The sequence below is a fragment of the Fundulus heteroclitus genome, chromosome 16 (genome assembly GCF_011125445.2).
Source record: "Fundulus heteroclitus isolate FHET01 chromosome 16, MU-UCD_Fhet_4.1, whole genome shotgun sequence".
Lineage (NCBI taxonomy): Eukaryota > Metazoa > Chordata > Actinopteri > Cyprinodontiformes > Fundulidae > Fundulus > Fundulus heteroclitus.
The window spans coordinates 29,355,585-29,373,353 of NC_046376.1; the positions used below are offsets into that span (position 1 = coordinate 29,355,585).

Below are 17,769 nucleotides of genomic sequence, written 5' to 3' on the forward strand. Positions count from 1 at the left end.
ACGAATTTGGCCTTGATTAAGGTACACCTTTAGCTTATATAGTCTAAAGTAAACTTAAAATAATGTGCGCATAGGAACCTAAAACAGGCCTAGCTTGAATAGTTGAACCCTAAATTGTAGATAAAATGCTTGGACTGTGGGCTTGAGTAAAAAAGGCTGAATTATGAAGTATTCATGCTGAGTGATGCTAAGATGTTTCCATTGTGGTTTGTCCGGCCCTTTTTCTTGGAACTGTTTTCGTTGTGATGTGCCTTTGGGGCACACCAACAGGGGGGGCTAACGGACAACTGGACTGTTTTTACAAAGTGCTTTTCAGTCACACCAGCAGAGATTGTGTGACCCCAGAGACTGAACCGCACTATCGACTGCCATGGAGATCACAGATGGATGGACTCTGGAAGCCGGAAGCTGACGTGATTGGATTGCTTGGACTGGACGGAATGACCGACTGTTCTGGGAGAGGGACAGACTGAGAGCTGTCGTTCCACTGGTTGATCATCTTTGGTGATGTGCCATAATGACACATCATCAGGGGGTCTGTTAGGATATCAACAAGGTCAAGTGGAACGAGCTGTTTATCCCAGAACTGCATGGCACACTTAGATGGCACTGACCCAAAAGATTGGCACATATCTATCAGATACCACCCCGGAGGTGACACAGCTTCCCTGCTGATGTCACAGTTTGGATGTGTACCGCCCTTGTATGGGTGTGTCCCGAGATCCCTTTATAATGTTTGCGTGATGAGCACTCGAGGCCTCCTGCCGATCAGGGGCCCATCAGCGCTGGTGTGACTGTAACTATTTCTCTGTCTTTACTTAGATAAAATATAACTAAAAGCATACTTGTCTGTTTTATGCGTCCTACATTCAAGGTAAAAAGTAAGTGGGAGTCGCCTGACTGGGTAAAACGAACTGGGTCCACCGAGGGTGCTTCACCGTAGTCACGGCACGGTGAAATCAGTAACAACGTAATATCGTCTTTTATGGCGTGAATGACAGGCGCCGTCTCAGGAATGTTGAGGAGGATCAGTTTAACTTTAACAGATGCCAGACCTCCAAAGAAAGGTGAAAGTAAAAAAAAACAACCTTCTGTTATGTAACCAGCAGGCATCAAAAACCCTGTCTCAAACAGATCTGAACCAGATGTGGGTTTCCTGCAGCAGCACTTCAACAACTGTGCCTTTGTTTTTACGCTGCGACCTGGCTAACTATGCTATATGAAAAGTAAGATCTGGGCCTCAGAAAATTGGCTGGAAACAAGATTGCTGTGCAAGCAAAATGAAGAAAACACCTTCGTCTCTGAGAGGGACAGCATGAAATCCATGCAGTTTTTAACTGCATTTAATTAAATTCAAAAATACTTCATTAATCGCAAAGGGAAATTAAATTCCCGAAGCTGTTTAAAAAGTTATTACACCAACACACAAATAAAGCTTTTAGAAAGCAACATATGCATACCCTGCCTGCGTAGTGGATGATGCAGAAGTCTGCCTTGTCTTTTAATTGCCGTGGTTTCTGAAACTTGGAGTGGGTGCCTAACTCCTGCAGCACTTTGTCAACAAACGTCTTGTCTGTGGCTTTGGGAAACCAGCACTCCTCATCAAGCAAAGCCAGGATTCCTGGAGGATTGTTCTGAAAAGATATGCATCGTCAAAAGCAGGAAATCCCTCAAGGAGACACATGTCTACGTGTCTGCAGCTCACGGACCGGCCTCTCTATGAGGTCAATGCACGGCTGCAGGTCCAGGCCAAAGTCGATGAAGCTCCACTCGATGCCCTCCCTCTGGTACTCCTCCTGCTCCAGGATGAACATGGTGTGGTTGAAGAGCTGCTGCAGCTTCTCATTGGTGTAGTTGATGCAGAGCTGCTCAAAGGAGTTCAGCTGAAAAACGAGGGAGAAGCAGAGGTCAAGTTAGTCAGGTTGAAATGTCTCAGCTGATGGATGCTTTGCATTGCACAGAAAAGGGTTTGTTGGTATTAAAGCATCCGGATCAGCACCTCAAAGATCTCAAAGCCTGCAATATCCAGGATGCCAATGAAGGAGGCCCCCTGTCGTTTGGTCCTGTCCAGGGCCTTGTTGATGCGGTGGACCAGCCAGCGGAACAGCCGCTCATACGTCGCCTTGGCCAGGGCTTCAACAGCAAAGTCAGCCTTCATCAACAAAGCAAGAACCACACCATAAATAATGATCAACTCCAAGTGATAAGAAAACGAATGCACCCAAACTTTTTCAGACTTTTGTTTGTAAATGATTTTAAAAAGCATGTGTCGTTTCTCTCCACTGACCTATTAACAACCTTATGTTGGTCTATCGCACAGATCTCAGTTAAATATAGATAATGGAAAAAGGTTTTAGAGGTGAGATTACTCTTGCAACGTAACCCATTCTTCAGAGTACTTGACCCTGGCTGGTAACAGCGGCACGAGGCTTCACCTGTTCTTTGGTCTGAGCTTTCTGCACATAGTCTCGTCCCACTTTGATCCGCGGAGTGAGAATGGCTCGGGTGAACTCCATGACATTCATGCCAAGCAGGTGGCAAAGCTTCTGCGCCGCTAAGAGAAGTAAAAAAAAAAAAAAAAAAAAGACAGGGGTAACCCACGGGGTGATATCTATGTAGACTTTTAACAGCAGCTGGTAGAAAAAGTAAATGTATGATTGTTGATGTGGTCAAAAGATTTTAAATGCAATCCCTGAAATTCATTGTTTGCTGGTCACAAGAACGGCTGTAAAAGTAACGTATGTGAATAACCAATAGAAAATAGGAATAAAAAATAACAAGCGCATCAAGAAGGTACAAAACTAAGAGAATATAAAGGGGTTTGTTAAAAATTGGTCAAACTGAAACACCCTGAAACAAGTTAACAGAAGCGATATGATGTATTTTTATTGAGTTTTTTTTAATAGCTATGTGATATGTCTGGTATTTGATGATGATTCGCTAGTCACATAAAAGTCGCACATTTTAACTATTTTAGTCTAAGGAGATAATAAGGAGACAAAATGTATATTCTCTGTTAACAGTGATTCTCCAAGTAAATGTTTGCTTGTCCATCCCAGCCACCAGGGTCACCAAAAGGGTTACGAATAAAAAACAAAGCAGGAAACCTTATTATTCTCCATAAAGAATAGTGTGAAGATATAAAATGGGATTAAGTTCCCTTATATAATTCACAAAGGGAAGCACAGAGTTTTGTTAGCAGCTTACCTGTGTTCTCAGGCATTGAGGCTTGATCGGTATTCCTCTCCTTTTTGAACACAACGTTGCCAAACTGCAGCACGGCAGAGACCACCTTTAACATGCCTGACAAATTCAGAGCAAAATAAAACTTTATTTGTTCACCCCAGGGAGGGGAAGACAAAACAAGACTGTGTTAATGGGATGCAGAGGTGGATGGCACATGTGGAAGCGGTACTTACAGACAATCTCATCGTGGGAGAAACCCATTATGTGCATAGCATCCAACGTCTCCTGGAAATTGTCCTTGTCTTGCTGGCCAGGGATGGGAATGTTACCATTAGACAAGAACCTGTAGCTGTTAAATCCCTCAAGAAGCAGATCCGCTGATTAAGGAAAGAAGGTAAAGGTGTTATCAAAAGTATGTATTTTTAACATGAATATTTAATTCAGGTCATTTCTGTTTATTTATAGAGCTCCTACTGACAGCAAACTTCCTCTCAAGACACGTTTTAAATCAAAAAAATCCAATTTATGTGAAGAAATATTTAGTCAATTCAACCCCATCATACAAAAAGACAACAAAGCCACAGCAACAGTTCTTCATCCTCCTAGATTTTCTTTATTGGATCCAGAGAGCAGTTCATAGCTACATTTGGATTCAGTGGTGTCTCAATATCTTTTGCATCATCCTGAAACAATGTACCAGTAATGGATACGATTAAAAGCAAACCGGACAGATAAACGAGTTGCATTTGCCGTAACCCAAACCAGGTCTCTTGAGCTCTGCTTCTTGCCAGCACACAAATGAAATGCTTCTGCTAGAGCTTTGATGCTAAGCGGCTCTTTAGCAATGGACAGACACTCACTGCGAAGATGCTCTCCAGCTCCTGCCAACAGGCGGTAGAAAATGTGGAAAGTCCTCTCCTCTTTCGCCTGTCTGATGGCTCTTGACTTTTCTAGGAGATCTGAGAGCCAAAGTTAAGGACTGGCAAGAAAATCAGAACCTGATCAATTAAGCTCCCCTCAGAAAAAACAAAAAAACAAAACATAAAGCACTTTGCAGAAGTATCTAAACCTCTTAAACCTTTAAAAGTTGTCCCAATACAGCCCCAAAAATTGTTAAACCAACACAACGTCGTAGAAGTTGAAGGAGAAGCATACATGGTTTTCAAAACCATGTATGACTTTTAGCTACTTTGAAAAGATGAGTCACCAGGCACTGATAAAGACACACCTAAAAGTTTTTCCGCTGTATTTGTAGCAAAAGATGGCTCCATGCCACACTTTTCAGATTGTGAAAATCATGTATGCAATTTCTTCCACCTCATAATCACATCAAATATAGAAAAAAACAGAGGTTTGAGTTAAAGGGGGTGAATATTTTTTTTTAAGTACTGTACATTCAAGATGACAAAAAACTAAAAAGTATGACTCCAATAAAAAGCATCTCCTCCTTTTCAGCCGTGCTGCAAAACAAACATGGTATTATTTTTCCATTAGTTCCCTCACCAAAGTAAAAAAATAGATAAGGAAAAACAAAGATTGGGCTAGCTAGCATGCAGGGAGAGCATTACATTATGAGTTGAACACACGTCTTATTTTGTATCTCAACAGGCCTTTGTTTGAGCTCATGTTTTAAACCGCAATCCATCATTCAGCTCCTTCAAACAGACCTGGTATTAAGGATACAGGTTTCAATATTGGCTCCAACAATGTAGCCTGTAACGTCAAAGTTGATCCTGATGAACTTCCCCTGCAGACCAAGACAGATGCACAACTCTTTATTAATCAAAAAGACCGTGACACATCCTATGTCTTCATGTGTTTGCAGAAATCTTTCATTCATTTACATTTTTTTCCTCCTTCTGGGTTTAGCTCTATTTTACAACCCCCCCCCTCTGTGGTTTCTTGGTCATGACAAAAATGCAGCAAGGAACCAAAATGCCTATATTAGGAAGTGCCAGGTTAACATGTCAAACAAGAATTTGAGGCATGTCTGTGGTTTCCTGACAGCCAATGTGTGCGAGTCTGTGGGAATACGTGCCCTTCTGTCTGCGAGTGTTCACTGCTGCTCATCGGACCCACCTGTGATTAATGTAGACCTAACCACCACGGTGCTTAATTTTGACCACATGGTTTACTCAGTCACAAAGAAATGCTCTGCGCTTGGGGCGAATTTTGCTTTGATTACGCGGTGCGCCAAACCAAGTGAGAGGCTCAAAATATTACAAACTCCACCTAATGAAACCTTAGTGAACTTCTTCTATTTAAAAAAAACTGCATGAAAAAAATATATATACTATGCTTTTTCCAACAGATCTGTGTCAGATAGGCATGATTTCGTAACATTCCTGATTTTATTTTATTTCTGACACGTTGTTTGCAATAGACCAAAAGTTTAATTTAAGAAACCTTTTGGGGCTTTAGTTTTGGGTAGAGATTTTTCACCATATATTATTTTTCTTTCTGTTTTGGAGAATCTTTTAGACTAAATTTCAAACAGGTTTTTGCATAAAATGTACTATTTTAAAAAACAACAACAGAAAGACAAACGCTTTTATCCATCAACAACAGCAGGTGTAACTTCACATCCAGATCACGAGACCAGATGATAAATTAATTTGTGTTCAAGAGAAAAAAAAACAAGGTTTTAGTAATATTTCTCCAAAAGCTCTTTTAAGACGACGTGTCTGCCTCTTTCAAGGGTCGTACCAGAGTGGGAAGATGACATGAAGCAGTGGCCTTCGGTCACGTATGGTGATATTTTTAACTACTTTGTGTTGTCACTCGGCGTGAACGGTTCGGCTCTGAGCAAACTATAAAAGCACCGAAGCCTACCGATATCTGCACAGCGGTAAAGTGGGACGTGTCCTGTTCACTGAGCTATATAATACACTGGAGTGCTGATTTTGCCGAAAAGCTGAAGTCACTGGCCGCCATCTTGCTCCTCCCTACTCTCACAGAATCCCATAGGATTTGGTTGCAACAACAAGCAGTTTTCTGACTGAGTGAAAATATTTCACAGGTAATTCTACAGTCAGTGGATGTACTAACACTATCAACTACTAGGAAATTAGTTGCTGAAATATTGTACATGTTATTCATATTAAATATATATATATGTATATATAAGTATGTGTATGTGTATATATGTATGTATATGTATACACATGTAAATATATGTTTTTGTATATTGTTATTTATATATTTATACATTTTAAACATATATATTTAAATGAATAAAATGCAAAATATTTCAGCACATGACTTTCTCAGTACTTGATATTTTTAGAACATAACATAAAACTATATGGCATTTGACATTTTAAAAGTCTTAAGCCCCCTCTGAACATGAGAAAATCCTCGTTATTCGATGCTGTAGCGCACATATTCCCTAGTTACTGGGGGGAAATAGGGAGTACCAATATGGCGGCTGGTGGTTTCAAAGCGACTCGTTCAAACAGACGGTGATTAGCACTCCAGTATATAATATAGCTCAGTGGTCCTGTTACATGATAAACAGGAATAGATTCTTCTCAAAGCTAGAGCTTTTCCAAGTCAAGCCAGCACATCGTCTCACTTGGCCCGGGTGTTGGTGGCAGCCAACAGAGTGGTGGAGACTATGGGAGGCTCCTGTATCGTCACGCTGCTGCAATACTGTAGAGGTATGTTTTTTTGAATAAATGTGACTTGATAACTACTACAATTATTATGTCAACTTGGTAATGTTTTTTTTTAAAAAGCAGTAGTGTAATTTTAAGTTGTGGTTTGCTATGATGCTATGCTTGGCAGCATAGGTTAGGGCAGTTAGAATGATGTTTCTGTCAGCACACTACTGTGAAAAAGGTCTTGCTGTGGACTGAACGCATAATGTTGCTCATGTTTATAAGTTCAACGTAGGATACAACGGTAGCCCACAGCAGAAACTGGCTAACCAGAAGGTTCGAGACAAAATGAAGCCGCCAACCCTGACTTCCTAAATAGAGTGACTAGAGTTTACAAAATGACGCTTAACAATTGACTTAAAAGTGTTTTTTTCAAGGCTTTTGTAACTGATTTGTCCAGAAAAAATCTCTGTGTGCTCTGTAGACACAATAAAACACTTAACACATAAAAAACACATAACTACTTCCTTTCTTACTACAACATAAAGTGTGCTTTATATGCTTACTTACTCAGACAAAATCAGATGCTGACAGCCACTGGAAAAATCTAACTTAGACTTCATGTTGATGAGAATATTGTTTAATACCATGAGTCTCGTGCCACAGGATCTGTTACCCTCCTAAACAACATATTCCAACTTGAAGACGTTCAACAAAAACTAATCTTGTGGAGTTGAATAATTGAATTCCTCTCTCAGTGTTTAAATAACAAAAACGTCCATTTAAACAGATCATTTAAACTCACAAAGCGAGATGAGTTGTCATTTTTCACTGTCTTGGCGTTGCCAAAGGACTCAAGGATTGGATTGGCTTGCAGGAGCTGACGTTCCAACTCCCCCTGTAAACAAATACAAAGAGGTAAGAGGCTCTTAAATGTTTCGAATTTCTTCATAATTACTTTTAGCAGCTATTTAAACTTTTGCTTTTCTTTTTATACCAAAACACACAAAGGCAGGCCAGGCAAAATAAATATTTCAGAACAGCAGAAAGAGAAAAATGAAGCCAAGTCGATATGCTAAGCCTTAATTAATCAAGATTCTGTTGTCTTTACTTAAATAAACTGCTGAAAAGTGGTATTTTTGTCAAGGGAATTCAACAAGTTTCAGAGACCAAGACAACCAAACAGTTTGAGAAACCTTGTTAAACCACAAGGTCACTAAAGGAGTTAAAGGTGTTAAAGTTAAATGTTTCACGGAGAGAGGTTTCTTAGGATTTACATGTGAAACCTTTTTTCTGGTCCACACATTCCTCTGGTTGTAATCACATAAACTCTATAGTTTGTAGCAAAATAGTACCAATTGCTTCTTCCACAATCTTGTTTTCATCTTCTTTTATACCATGAAACTACCAGGGACTGTGGATGGAAATCAACCCATATGACTGAATCTGGCCCATTTATATAATGGACTGGAATACTACTGTGCATTGTCCCGTTTAAATAAATAACTAGACAAAATCTTAAGTCCTGAGTTAGTGGGAATGGCTCTTCCTACAACATTTAGACTCAACACTAGTTCTTTTTTCCATGGTAATGGCAGTACAAAACCAACCTTACTGTAAATTGGGTCATATTCTGAACTGCCTGGGGATGGTCCTACTGATCATGTATTACCCAGAATGAATAGAGTTTTTTCGACAGGGTCCTGACTTGCTCCAAGGTTTGTTGTTGCCGTTATGTGTCTAGTATAAAGCTATTAACAGCTATCAATATCAGAATACTAAGGTTATGTCCAAAATATAGTGTTAAACATAATTGCAAATGCTACGATAATAGGTGCTTGGCAGTCAAATCTATAATAGTCATACAGCAATTTTCCTTTTTAGACTGGGTTTTTAAAGTAGAATTAAGCTCTGCACAATTAAAGGTATAGAAAGATTTACTAGAGCTCTGTTTTTGATATAGACAGCTGTTGTCCCCAATAGGCTTAGGCGTCTGACATGTATTTCTGGCCCTGCTTTGGACCGGATATCCAGTGGATACTCTTCTGTAAAAGCTCTTGATCTGTGGTGTTCCCTCCTGGTTCTATGCTCGGTCCCTTTCTGTTTTCAATGTATATACTTTCCCTATGAGGTACTGTGAGGTCTCTTAATGGCATCTCCAACCATTTCTATACTATATTTAATTGTATGTTTCTTTTAAAACACATCGATTCCATCCACCTTGATCACCTGAATAATCAGATAGAGGGTTGACTTACTTATAACTACCCTTTTGTTAAGTTCCAGTACAACAGAAGCAAATATTACAGCCCAAGCACCAGCATACAGTATAGCTGTCTTATCTTACTAAACCTTTTGTTTCTCAAAATGTATCGAACCCACAACTTTCCAATTGCAAGAGAACAACTCTGCACACCAGCCACCCACAGAAGTTGTGTCCAAACTTTTGACTGTCATAGTAATTGTAGAACAACTGGTCAAGATAAAAACCAATAATTGGTCAAGATAAAAACCAATAGTACTTTGGGGGTCAAGTTTGAAATCTCCCTTAACTCTCTATATAGCAAAGGTTCAACTAGAGATTATCAACCTGGAGAAAGATTATTAAGGAATGGAGATAAACACTATGCTTTTTAAGAATGCTGGACTCTGACAGAACAATAAACACAAATCTTAAACTCTCTGACCAGATAGTTTGTTCACACAAAATTTATAATATGCAAAAGAAAATAACAATTGGGAGTATATAACTGTTTTCTATGTAAATTTTGGCCTCAATGTTTTTCGGTAACCTACATGTGTCAATACCTAAATATGAAAAAGTTATATTTGTTCTACTTGTTGATTTCCTCCCATTTGAATAGACAACATGCTGCCATTAGGCTGTCACACTGAGTGGTGAACGGGAGCCAGATCTTTTCTAGTCTAACCCAAGTCTTCTCCCGTTCTTCTTCCTCACCCACATCCTTTCAGTCACTTCTACTGCACCATTTTCTTTGCTCTCCCTAAATCCCTACATTCCTCTGGCTTGTGCACAGACACAGCTGTAATGCAAAGCAGAAGGAAAGCTGCATTAAGGAGGTCAGTGTGGATGGAGCAGCAAGGCCAAGGAGCCGCAGAGGCGCTGAGGTACAGCTCCTAACTTCTGGCTACTGGAACTCAGCTCAATAACGTTGCACTAAGACTGTCTGAGCCAAATGTTTTAGGTTATAGGAGTCATAAAGACTCCCTCTGCTTCTGCAGTTACTGGATTTGCAAACATTAGGTTCTGATTTAGGGGGAAAGAAAAAATAGAGAAAGCACAGATTATGCAGAACAAAGGTGAGCTAGAGAATATAGTTAGCTTAAAATGAAGAAAAACAGGATGCAATTATATCACTGGAGATTTTTATCAAAACAAAAATCTACAAAAAAAAAACATTGAGGTATTATATCTCAACTATAACACAATTACATCAGTTTAAATTCCCCTCAAACCACAGTCATGCACTTCAAAATACAACAAAATAAGAACGTATAATATGCCAAAAATGTGTTTTGAATTCTTCAATTGGTATCAATAAATAAAAAATGAAGAAGCTGGAGGAGAGTTGTTTGGTGTGGCTGCCATCTGATCTGCACTCTGCACAACATCAGGCTACACAGACTCAGGCTCCATTAGGACTTAAAGGAGAGTTTTTATTGACGGACATGTGTTTCTCATGAAGCCTTCATTACAAACTGTTTTAATAAACCAGGACCAACTGATAAAACATTGTTTTATTAACACGAGCCTGCTGGTTTAATAGAAAGAGTCACTGCTTTCCAAAAACCACGTGAGAAGGCTGAGCCAGCACAAACAAATACCTCATAACATCACGGCTAAGATTAGTCTATCGGCATCATTATGGGAAAGCCAGAGATTTAAAGAGGAGGACATGCAGATCAGTACAAACAGCAAAAGAGATGACACACGCGTCCGGAGATCCACTTGCCTGTAGCTTGAATGCTTTGGGAGAATCGGGCTGTTTGTAATGGAATAAACAAATGCAATTGTTAAAAGATGAAGTGCTAATACCGCACACAAGCAACAGAAAGCAGAACACCAGCACACATTAGTCTGGCTCTGGCTATGCTCTCACAGAGTGGCACTGCCTGTTAGGAAGCATGAGCTCACTGAAGCCAGATCACTCTGCCTCTTAAGAAAGTTGCTGGTTATCACACCGTTTCTCACAAAAAAAGAATACGTCTGCTGTTCTGCAACAGCAAATGTTAGCTTGTAAAATGATACACGCTAAGCTAGCAAGCTGGTTACAAGCTTAAGATAACTGGCTTCGATCTGATGCTCATCATATTATCGTTTAAACCAGAAGCATGACAGACAGTGTTTTCAGTCTGCTGAACAGAGACATCATTTTACAATCTAGACACGAACATATTTGTTGCCCCTGGTAATGATGTGTAGAAATGTCCAAATATATATACATATTTTTCTATTAAAGTAATGTAACTCAACAGAAGAAATAAACATAAAAAAATCTTGATTTAGTGGGGAAAAAATAACATTTAGATTTATTTTTTTAATTTCATCACCGGTGGCACAATTATTATGCTCTCAATACTTTGTACAACTGTCATTTACTAACAGGACAGCAAATACATTTCCCACGGGTAGAGCATACAGGGATGGGAATTTTTGAGCACTGGGTCCTCCCTTATACTCACCCCACAGCTTTTCCTTCAAGACCTAAGATGGAAAAATTGTTGATTTTGTGTCTGGCACACCATATCTGTTTTAATTTGACCATATGCTCTGATCGTTATTACACTGAAAGATCAAATTATGACCAATGTCCAGTGTATTTAAAATGAGAGGTGTTTCAAAGATTTCGTAATGCATTACACTGTAATGACTCTTCTCAACATTCTTATTCTAACATCAAGTCTCAGGTGTTTATTTTTATTCTATTTTTGCTGAAAAGCTCAGTCTTTGTCTCATCTGATCAATGATCATGGTTAAAATTATGGTAAACATTTTCTAGTATCACTTCTGTTGATATCTAGAAGGCATCTTATAGTGACTATGGAGACTCTGTGAACCAAAGTTGCCACTCTTTGCTGTAATTCTCTAACAGTAAGGTTTTGACATTTCTTTAACTCCCTTACCTTATCCTTCTCAATATCTGTGGCAGCAGGATAAAATGGGTTCTCATCACGTCTTGGGCACAGTGGCTTATAAAAATTGGTCTTTGTGTGATGTCATATTTATACCCCAGAGAAACAGGAAGTCCTGGATATCTAATTAGAAATTCTTAGAAATTCGGATTGACTTTAAAAAGCAATTATTCATTTAAAAAACTGCTTTAGTTATATAAAGTTAGAATTGTTGGGAATTGTGCCACCAGTGACAAACTCAGATTAGGAGTTAAGATCCAGTGTCAGATTGTGGTGCTGCCATACCAGATGACATTATTCTAAGGCTTTATAGGGCAACTAATTTAGCAGCATCTGTATTAGGGCAGGGCAATATATTGAAATTTTAAAAAACATTGAGATTTTTTAAAAAGAGATATGATGAGACTTTATTGTATATATCGAGATGATCTGTGTTGTGTTACAATTATACTTTTCTGTATTCCAATTGGTTACTTTTCAGCCATTTTTCATATTTATCTATAGCTGTTGGTTAGAAAAATGTGCCTGTGAGACATTTTGGATAAAGCTTTGATTCAGAGATGCCTTTCTATAATTACTTTATGAAAAGAAAAACATATCGAGATAAATATCGTATACTGGCATACGATTGGCATTCTTTATTGGCAGATATTACTTTTGGTCCATATTGCCCAGCCCTAATCCATATATACAATAGCTTACATGGGAGGATTTTTAGAGGGTAGAAAGAGGGAGCAAAAAGAAAAGGGAAAGGGACAGAATAGGGGGAATGTAGGCAGTGAGGCTCACTGGAATGTTGTGGTCTTTGCGTCCTTTGTGTGAGGAGGCAACATGGGCCAGGTACTGGATGACCTTCTTTGTGTTCTCGGTCTTCCCTGCTCCTGATTCACCTCTATAAAGAAGAGTTTAGACAGAAACATGGACAGAAAAGATTACCAGTGAGGTGTTGGGGAAGAAACCAGAGGAAAATGTTGTATTATTGACATAAATATGTGTCAATTGTCCAAAGATTTGGTAGTTACAAAAAAAAACATTGGTGACAAAAGATATATATATATATATATATATATATATATATATATATATATATATATATATATATATATATATCCCTTGTTTGTCGGTGCTTGACTGGAGAATGCTGTGGTCTGGTGAGCCAGTCTCCAAATTTTCCAGGCTCTGCTTTTAGGTTGTCTCTAATGATAGCTGTATACAGGCAGGGCCTTCCACAGTTCCCACAGTCAGGTCTCAGAGCCAATAGCAAAACGCGGCCAGCAACACTACATCTAGATACATACCGGTGGTTTTAGTGTAGCTGGTTATTAGCTCTAGGGCTCATAGTAGACTGAGGTTTTAGATGCTTCACTAGATTCTGTGGGGCGAGTCCTCGAATGCAGAACACAGGCATCAAAATGTAGGTCAAATTAGGCGTCAATCTGTATTTGGTTTAAGGTTTTAAAGCAACCTAGTTTTACAGCCAGGTTGGAGCATGCCTCAAGGAAACCACTCACTGATTGTTGTAAATATTTTTACTGGTTTTACTTTAAGAGATTCTCTCAGTTGAACTTTTCTGGTGCTCTGTTCAAAACAAAAACAGCAACTATACTGATATTGCTAGGACCACTTTAAGAGATGGTGAACTATGAACAACATCTAAAAAACACCAAAATGTGATGAACAATATACATTAACAAAACTGTCCTTTACAATACTTTCACAATTTTTATAAACAAACATTAATGAAAGTTTAATTATACAACCTTCTTTGAGTTCCCTTTAAAATCCTAACAAATTACAGGCTATCACTAATTAAACCTTTAAACAGGACAAAAGGCTAAAACAAAATAAAAACGTATCAGACTTTAACATACTTCCAAGCCTTCTTTACCACTGAAAATGATGATGGAGGCACAGAAACAGTTTAATCCCAGATTGTTAGGAAACATCCTGGTGCAGACGGCGGCGGCATTCAGGTAGGACAGCTGTGAAAGCTGGTGCTAATATCCATCTAAAAGTTTTTTACCCTTTTAGGTGGATAATTCAAAGGTGTTGTAGCATGATTGCCTTCATAGTGAACATAGGTGTTTAAACCTTAAAGGAATCCACAGACTTTTTAACAGTGATGGGGGTTCTGGGGAAGGGAGGGCAACCTTATTCTGGTGTGAAGGGGGCCTTTAGGAGATACCGTAGTTCCTAAAGCAGATTAGTGGGTTCTCCTGATTCCTCCACAATGGAGAACCTTGTAATTTTCCACCCTTATTGTTAAACTTTTTGTCTTACAGTGTAGCGGGTATTGGTGTGTTGTTATTATCCCTTTTCATACATAATCACATAAATGTGTGCGAATGTTATTCATGAGCCAACGCGTTAATGTCTAAACTTTTGACAGAAATCATTGTTCTTCGAACAATTGTATCAAAGCTGATTTATTGGCGTAGAGAACTTGGGTTGGACGTCCCTGGCAACTCATGCCAGGCTGAAAGAAAGTGACACTTAATTACACTCTGACGTAGAGGATGGAAGGCAGGCCACCAAACCACACTCATAACTCCCTCGGTGTTTGGCAGAACCGCCGTACAGCCCCGCATCCGCAAAAAGCTATTTGTAACCAGTCTTTAAATAAAACACAGCAGGATGATGGGAGCAGGGCAACTTGCTCCGGGTGGTGCGGGAGGCATAGAGGGAGATGGAAAAGGGCTTTAGAGATAAAAGCAATAGGAAAACCACATTAAAAAAAGAAGGAACAACTCCCTGGGTCCTGATTTTTATAAGGTTCTCTTTTTATGACTGCCTAAATTATATATATAAGCCTATTAGGTGATATATAATATTTATCTGTTGAAGGTTTCATTTACCAGCCCGCTAAGCACTAGGCAAGGCAAGGCAAATTTATTTATATAGCACATTTCAGTACATTTCAGTACAGAAACAATGCAAAGTGCTAGAGCAAGACTCACTCAGGGAACGTATTAGCATATGTCCTTAGACACAACCTTAGGAACAGAGTAGAACGAAGAGAGCGGTACTCACGTGCAAAGGATTGATTGGTCCTCTCGATCTGTTTGAAGAAAAAGGAAAACTGTCAGCATCTTCTGGTTTAACCACAACAATAACAAGCATGTCCTCTACTGGCCAAGCTTCTCAACCCAAAGCCTCCATTACTGCACACCAACATAAAGGTGAGGTCGTTGATAATGCTGTAAATGTTAGTTATGGTGAACCCGACCTGGTTGTATTTTCCCATAATGATGCGTAATAATTATTGCTGACACGGCATTCTGACTCACTGCTTCAAAGTCGCACTAACAGCGCGTTGACAGGATGGTTTACAGCCATCCCTCAGCCTGGCTAGTAGGGCAAAGCCATGCTGTGCGATGACCCCAGAACTGACTGCCAGAGCAGTAACCAAAGCTCAAACAGCTTTCGTCACTATAGTCCTCGATCCGAGGCCGGATGACGGGCTTAGTGTTGCCCACTGCGACGGCTAACCTACTGTGCACCACAGCGAGCCTTGGAGATAACGTTCAACAAGGACCCGACATGTTTATTACATACAACGTGCTTTCCGTTGTTTTTCATGTTGCCACAATCAGAGCACACGCTGATTTAGAAGATGTCGTTCATTGTGGGTTTATCTGACTCTGAGACCAGAGTATAAGCGCACCTTTGCAGACAGGGTTGAGCTGTAAACCTCCCGTGGCAGAAATGGCTGCCTGAAAGCCATACAATCTTCAGGATTAAGAGTGTTACCAGAACTGGCAGCTCCACAGACATTTCCCCCACCCCTTCCTTACGCTGGTCGGTTTACACAGGTGGCTCGGACAGCTCCGAGGTGTTATCTTTCACCAGAAAGATGACCTTTTATTCCCGCACCGGAGTGTAAACGTCTTGCAGGCAGCAAACGGTTGTAACAAGTAACATTCGCCTGACTGTGTACATCTGCAGATTATTACATGATTGTAAAAAGTTTCCATTTACATTGAACGTCTGTTTTGACGATGAACATAATCGTAAACCGGACAGGTTGAAACATCTTTAAAACATACTAAGGAAACAATATGCAAGCGTGTGTTTGAATGATGAATGAGCTGCTTATTTAAAGAGGTGGTGTGTCCCCTGATGAGCCGGAGCTTGATTACTTTTCCTGTTCCTATTTTATAGTTCGCTCTCCACGGAGCTGATGGCTATCATATGCACCAAAAAGTGATTTTCACAAAAGCACAACTCCCACTGGACTAAATGGACGACTGCGAAACCCACCGTGAATATTGTAACCAAACACACACTCGCTGCACAGCTACTTTAGAGCGGCTTCAGCTAAGAATTACATGATTGAACAGAAGAATTTAATGAGCGACCTCACACTGTGACGCCAACACGTGTTCCTAATCTGTGAAGGATGTGGAATATGTGCAGTCTTGTATGTTTACTTAAAAGGATTTAACCTCAGATATTACAAAAAATCATGATGTGAAGAGCAAGAAAAAATCCTCAAATAATCACTCTTGTTGATAAACTCATATGAGAGGAGTGTGCGGACGTGTGACGTGGAAGGAAAAGCATCGTTTTAAAAAAACTATATAAAAAATTATAGATAAACATCTAAAATGTGTGGAAAGCTTGGTATTTTGCCTGTTTTTCTTGAAGCAAAAGCTCAAGGTCAATCAGACTGGATGGTAGGTCAGAATCAGAATCAGAAATACTTTATTTTTCTCTGTGAAAATAAAATTTGGATGTCTTGTTAGATAGATTTCGACTAGCTGACCTGTACCTGCAGAAGAAACACATCTCCTCATTATGATGCTGCCACCACCTTCTTTTACTACCCAAATGGTGTATTCAGTATAATGTGTGTTGTTCATTTTCTGTCCCACCAAAGTGATTTACGAGCAGGTCAAAAAGTTCAGTTTTGGTTTCATCTGACCGACCTGCTTCCACGTGTCTGCTACATGGCTTGTAGCAAACTTCTTATGGATTTATGTCAACATTGACTTCTTTCTTGCCAATCTTCCATAAGAGCCAGAATCTCAGAATTGAAGGTACCGCTGATCATTCAGTTCACAAATATTCTCTACTTTGTGTCGGTCAGTCGTATAAAATCCTAGTAAATGAAACAAAGTTTTTAGTTGCAATGTGAGACTGTTAAGGAGCTCAAATATCAAATTTGAATAATTTTGCCAAGCCCCAGTACACAAACTGCTGAATCTAGTTTACCCAAGGTGCCCTGCTGGCTACGCGGGAGTGAACCAATAACACAGAAGGCGCTCTTCCCTTCCAGTAGCTTATTACCGCCTCACTAAATCTTCTCTCCCTTTGTGCTTCACCTTTCCCTTAGTTGCTCTCATTTCCCCTTTTTGCCCCATGAATGGTGCAAAGACAGATTACTTCCAAAATTACAGCTCTGCCTGGAGAGATTAGAAACATGCTTTTTCTCAGCAACAGATGGTTTTAATTTGAGCACTATTGTTGCTTTTAGCTGCGTTCATAATTTCCTCTGCAGCTCACAGCCAATTATTCAGGCGGTGAAAAGAGACCGATCAACTTTAGAAACAAAGTTCCGGACACAAAACTGCTGCAGCAACATATTACAACCTAATGTTTTAGTTCATTTCAAACAGTGGGTAGTTACAGAAACATTGAAGTATATATTTGTGGTGCATTTGGTGAATAAAGTTTCATTTTCTGCTAATAATGTAACCCCCATGACAATTAATCAAACCATCATTCTTGAAATTCCAGAGGAATCCCCCCTACCCCGACCTCCTCTCCACAAACCCCCGATCATTTCCAGTACCCCCCTTCTGAACTCTGAGCTTGAACAGCCTTAGAA

The 17,769-nt window shown here is 39.6% G+C and overlaps 1 protein-coding gene across 2 annotated transcripts in view; it reads right to left on the minus strand.

Annotated features, from left to right (window-relative positions):
* LOC105929903 (myosin-10) overlaps positions 1-17,769 on the minus strand; it is a 76,256-nt gene that overhangs the window by 30,683 nt on the left and 27,804 nt on the right. The window contains exons 4-15 of one of the 2 annotated variants that reach the window (XM_012867834.3): positions 14,970-14,997; positions 12,729-12,831; positions 10,760-10,789; positions 7,591-7,683; positions 4,870-4,933; positions 4,047-4,145; positions 3,420-3,563; positions 3,208-3,303; positions 2,436-2,554; positions 2,000-2,152; positions 1,710-1,883; positions 1,461-1,634 (exon numbers count right to left, since the gene is read on the minus strand). In XM_012867834.3, the coding sequence (XP_012723288.2) occupies positions 1,461-1,634; positions 1,710-1,883; positions 2,000-2,152; positions 2,436-2,554; positions 3,208-3,303; positions 3,420-3,563; positions 4,047-4,145; positions 4,870-4,933; positions 7,591-7,683; positions 10,760-10,789; positions 12,729-12,831; positions 14,970-14,997 (1,277 nt within the window). The remainder of the gene's footprint in view (positions 1-1,460; positions 1,635-1,709; positions 1,884-1,999; positions 2,153-2,435; positions 2,555-3,207; positions 3,304-3,419; positions 3,564-4,046; positions 4,146-4,869; positions 4,934-7,590; positions 7,684-10,759; positions 10,790-12,728; positions 12,832-14,969; positions 14,998-17,769) is intronic. The other variant, XM_036148385.1, reaches the window with a different exon arrangement.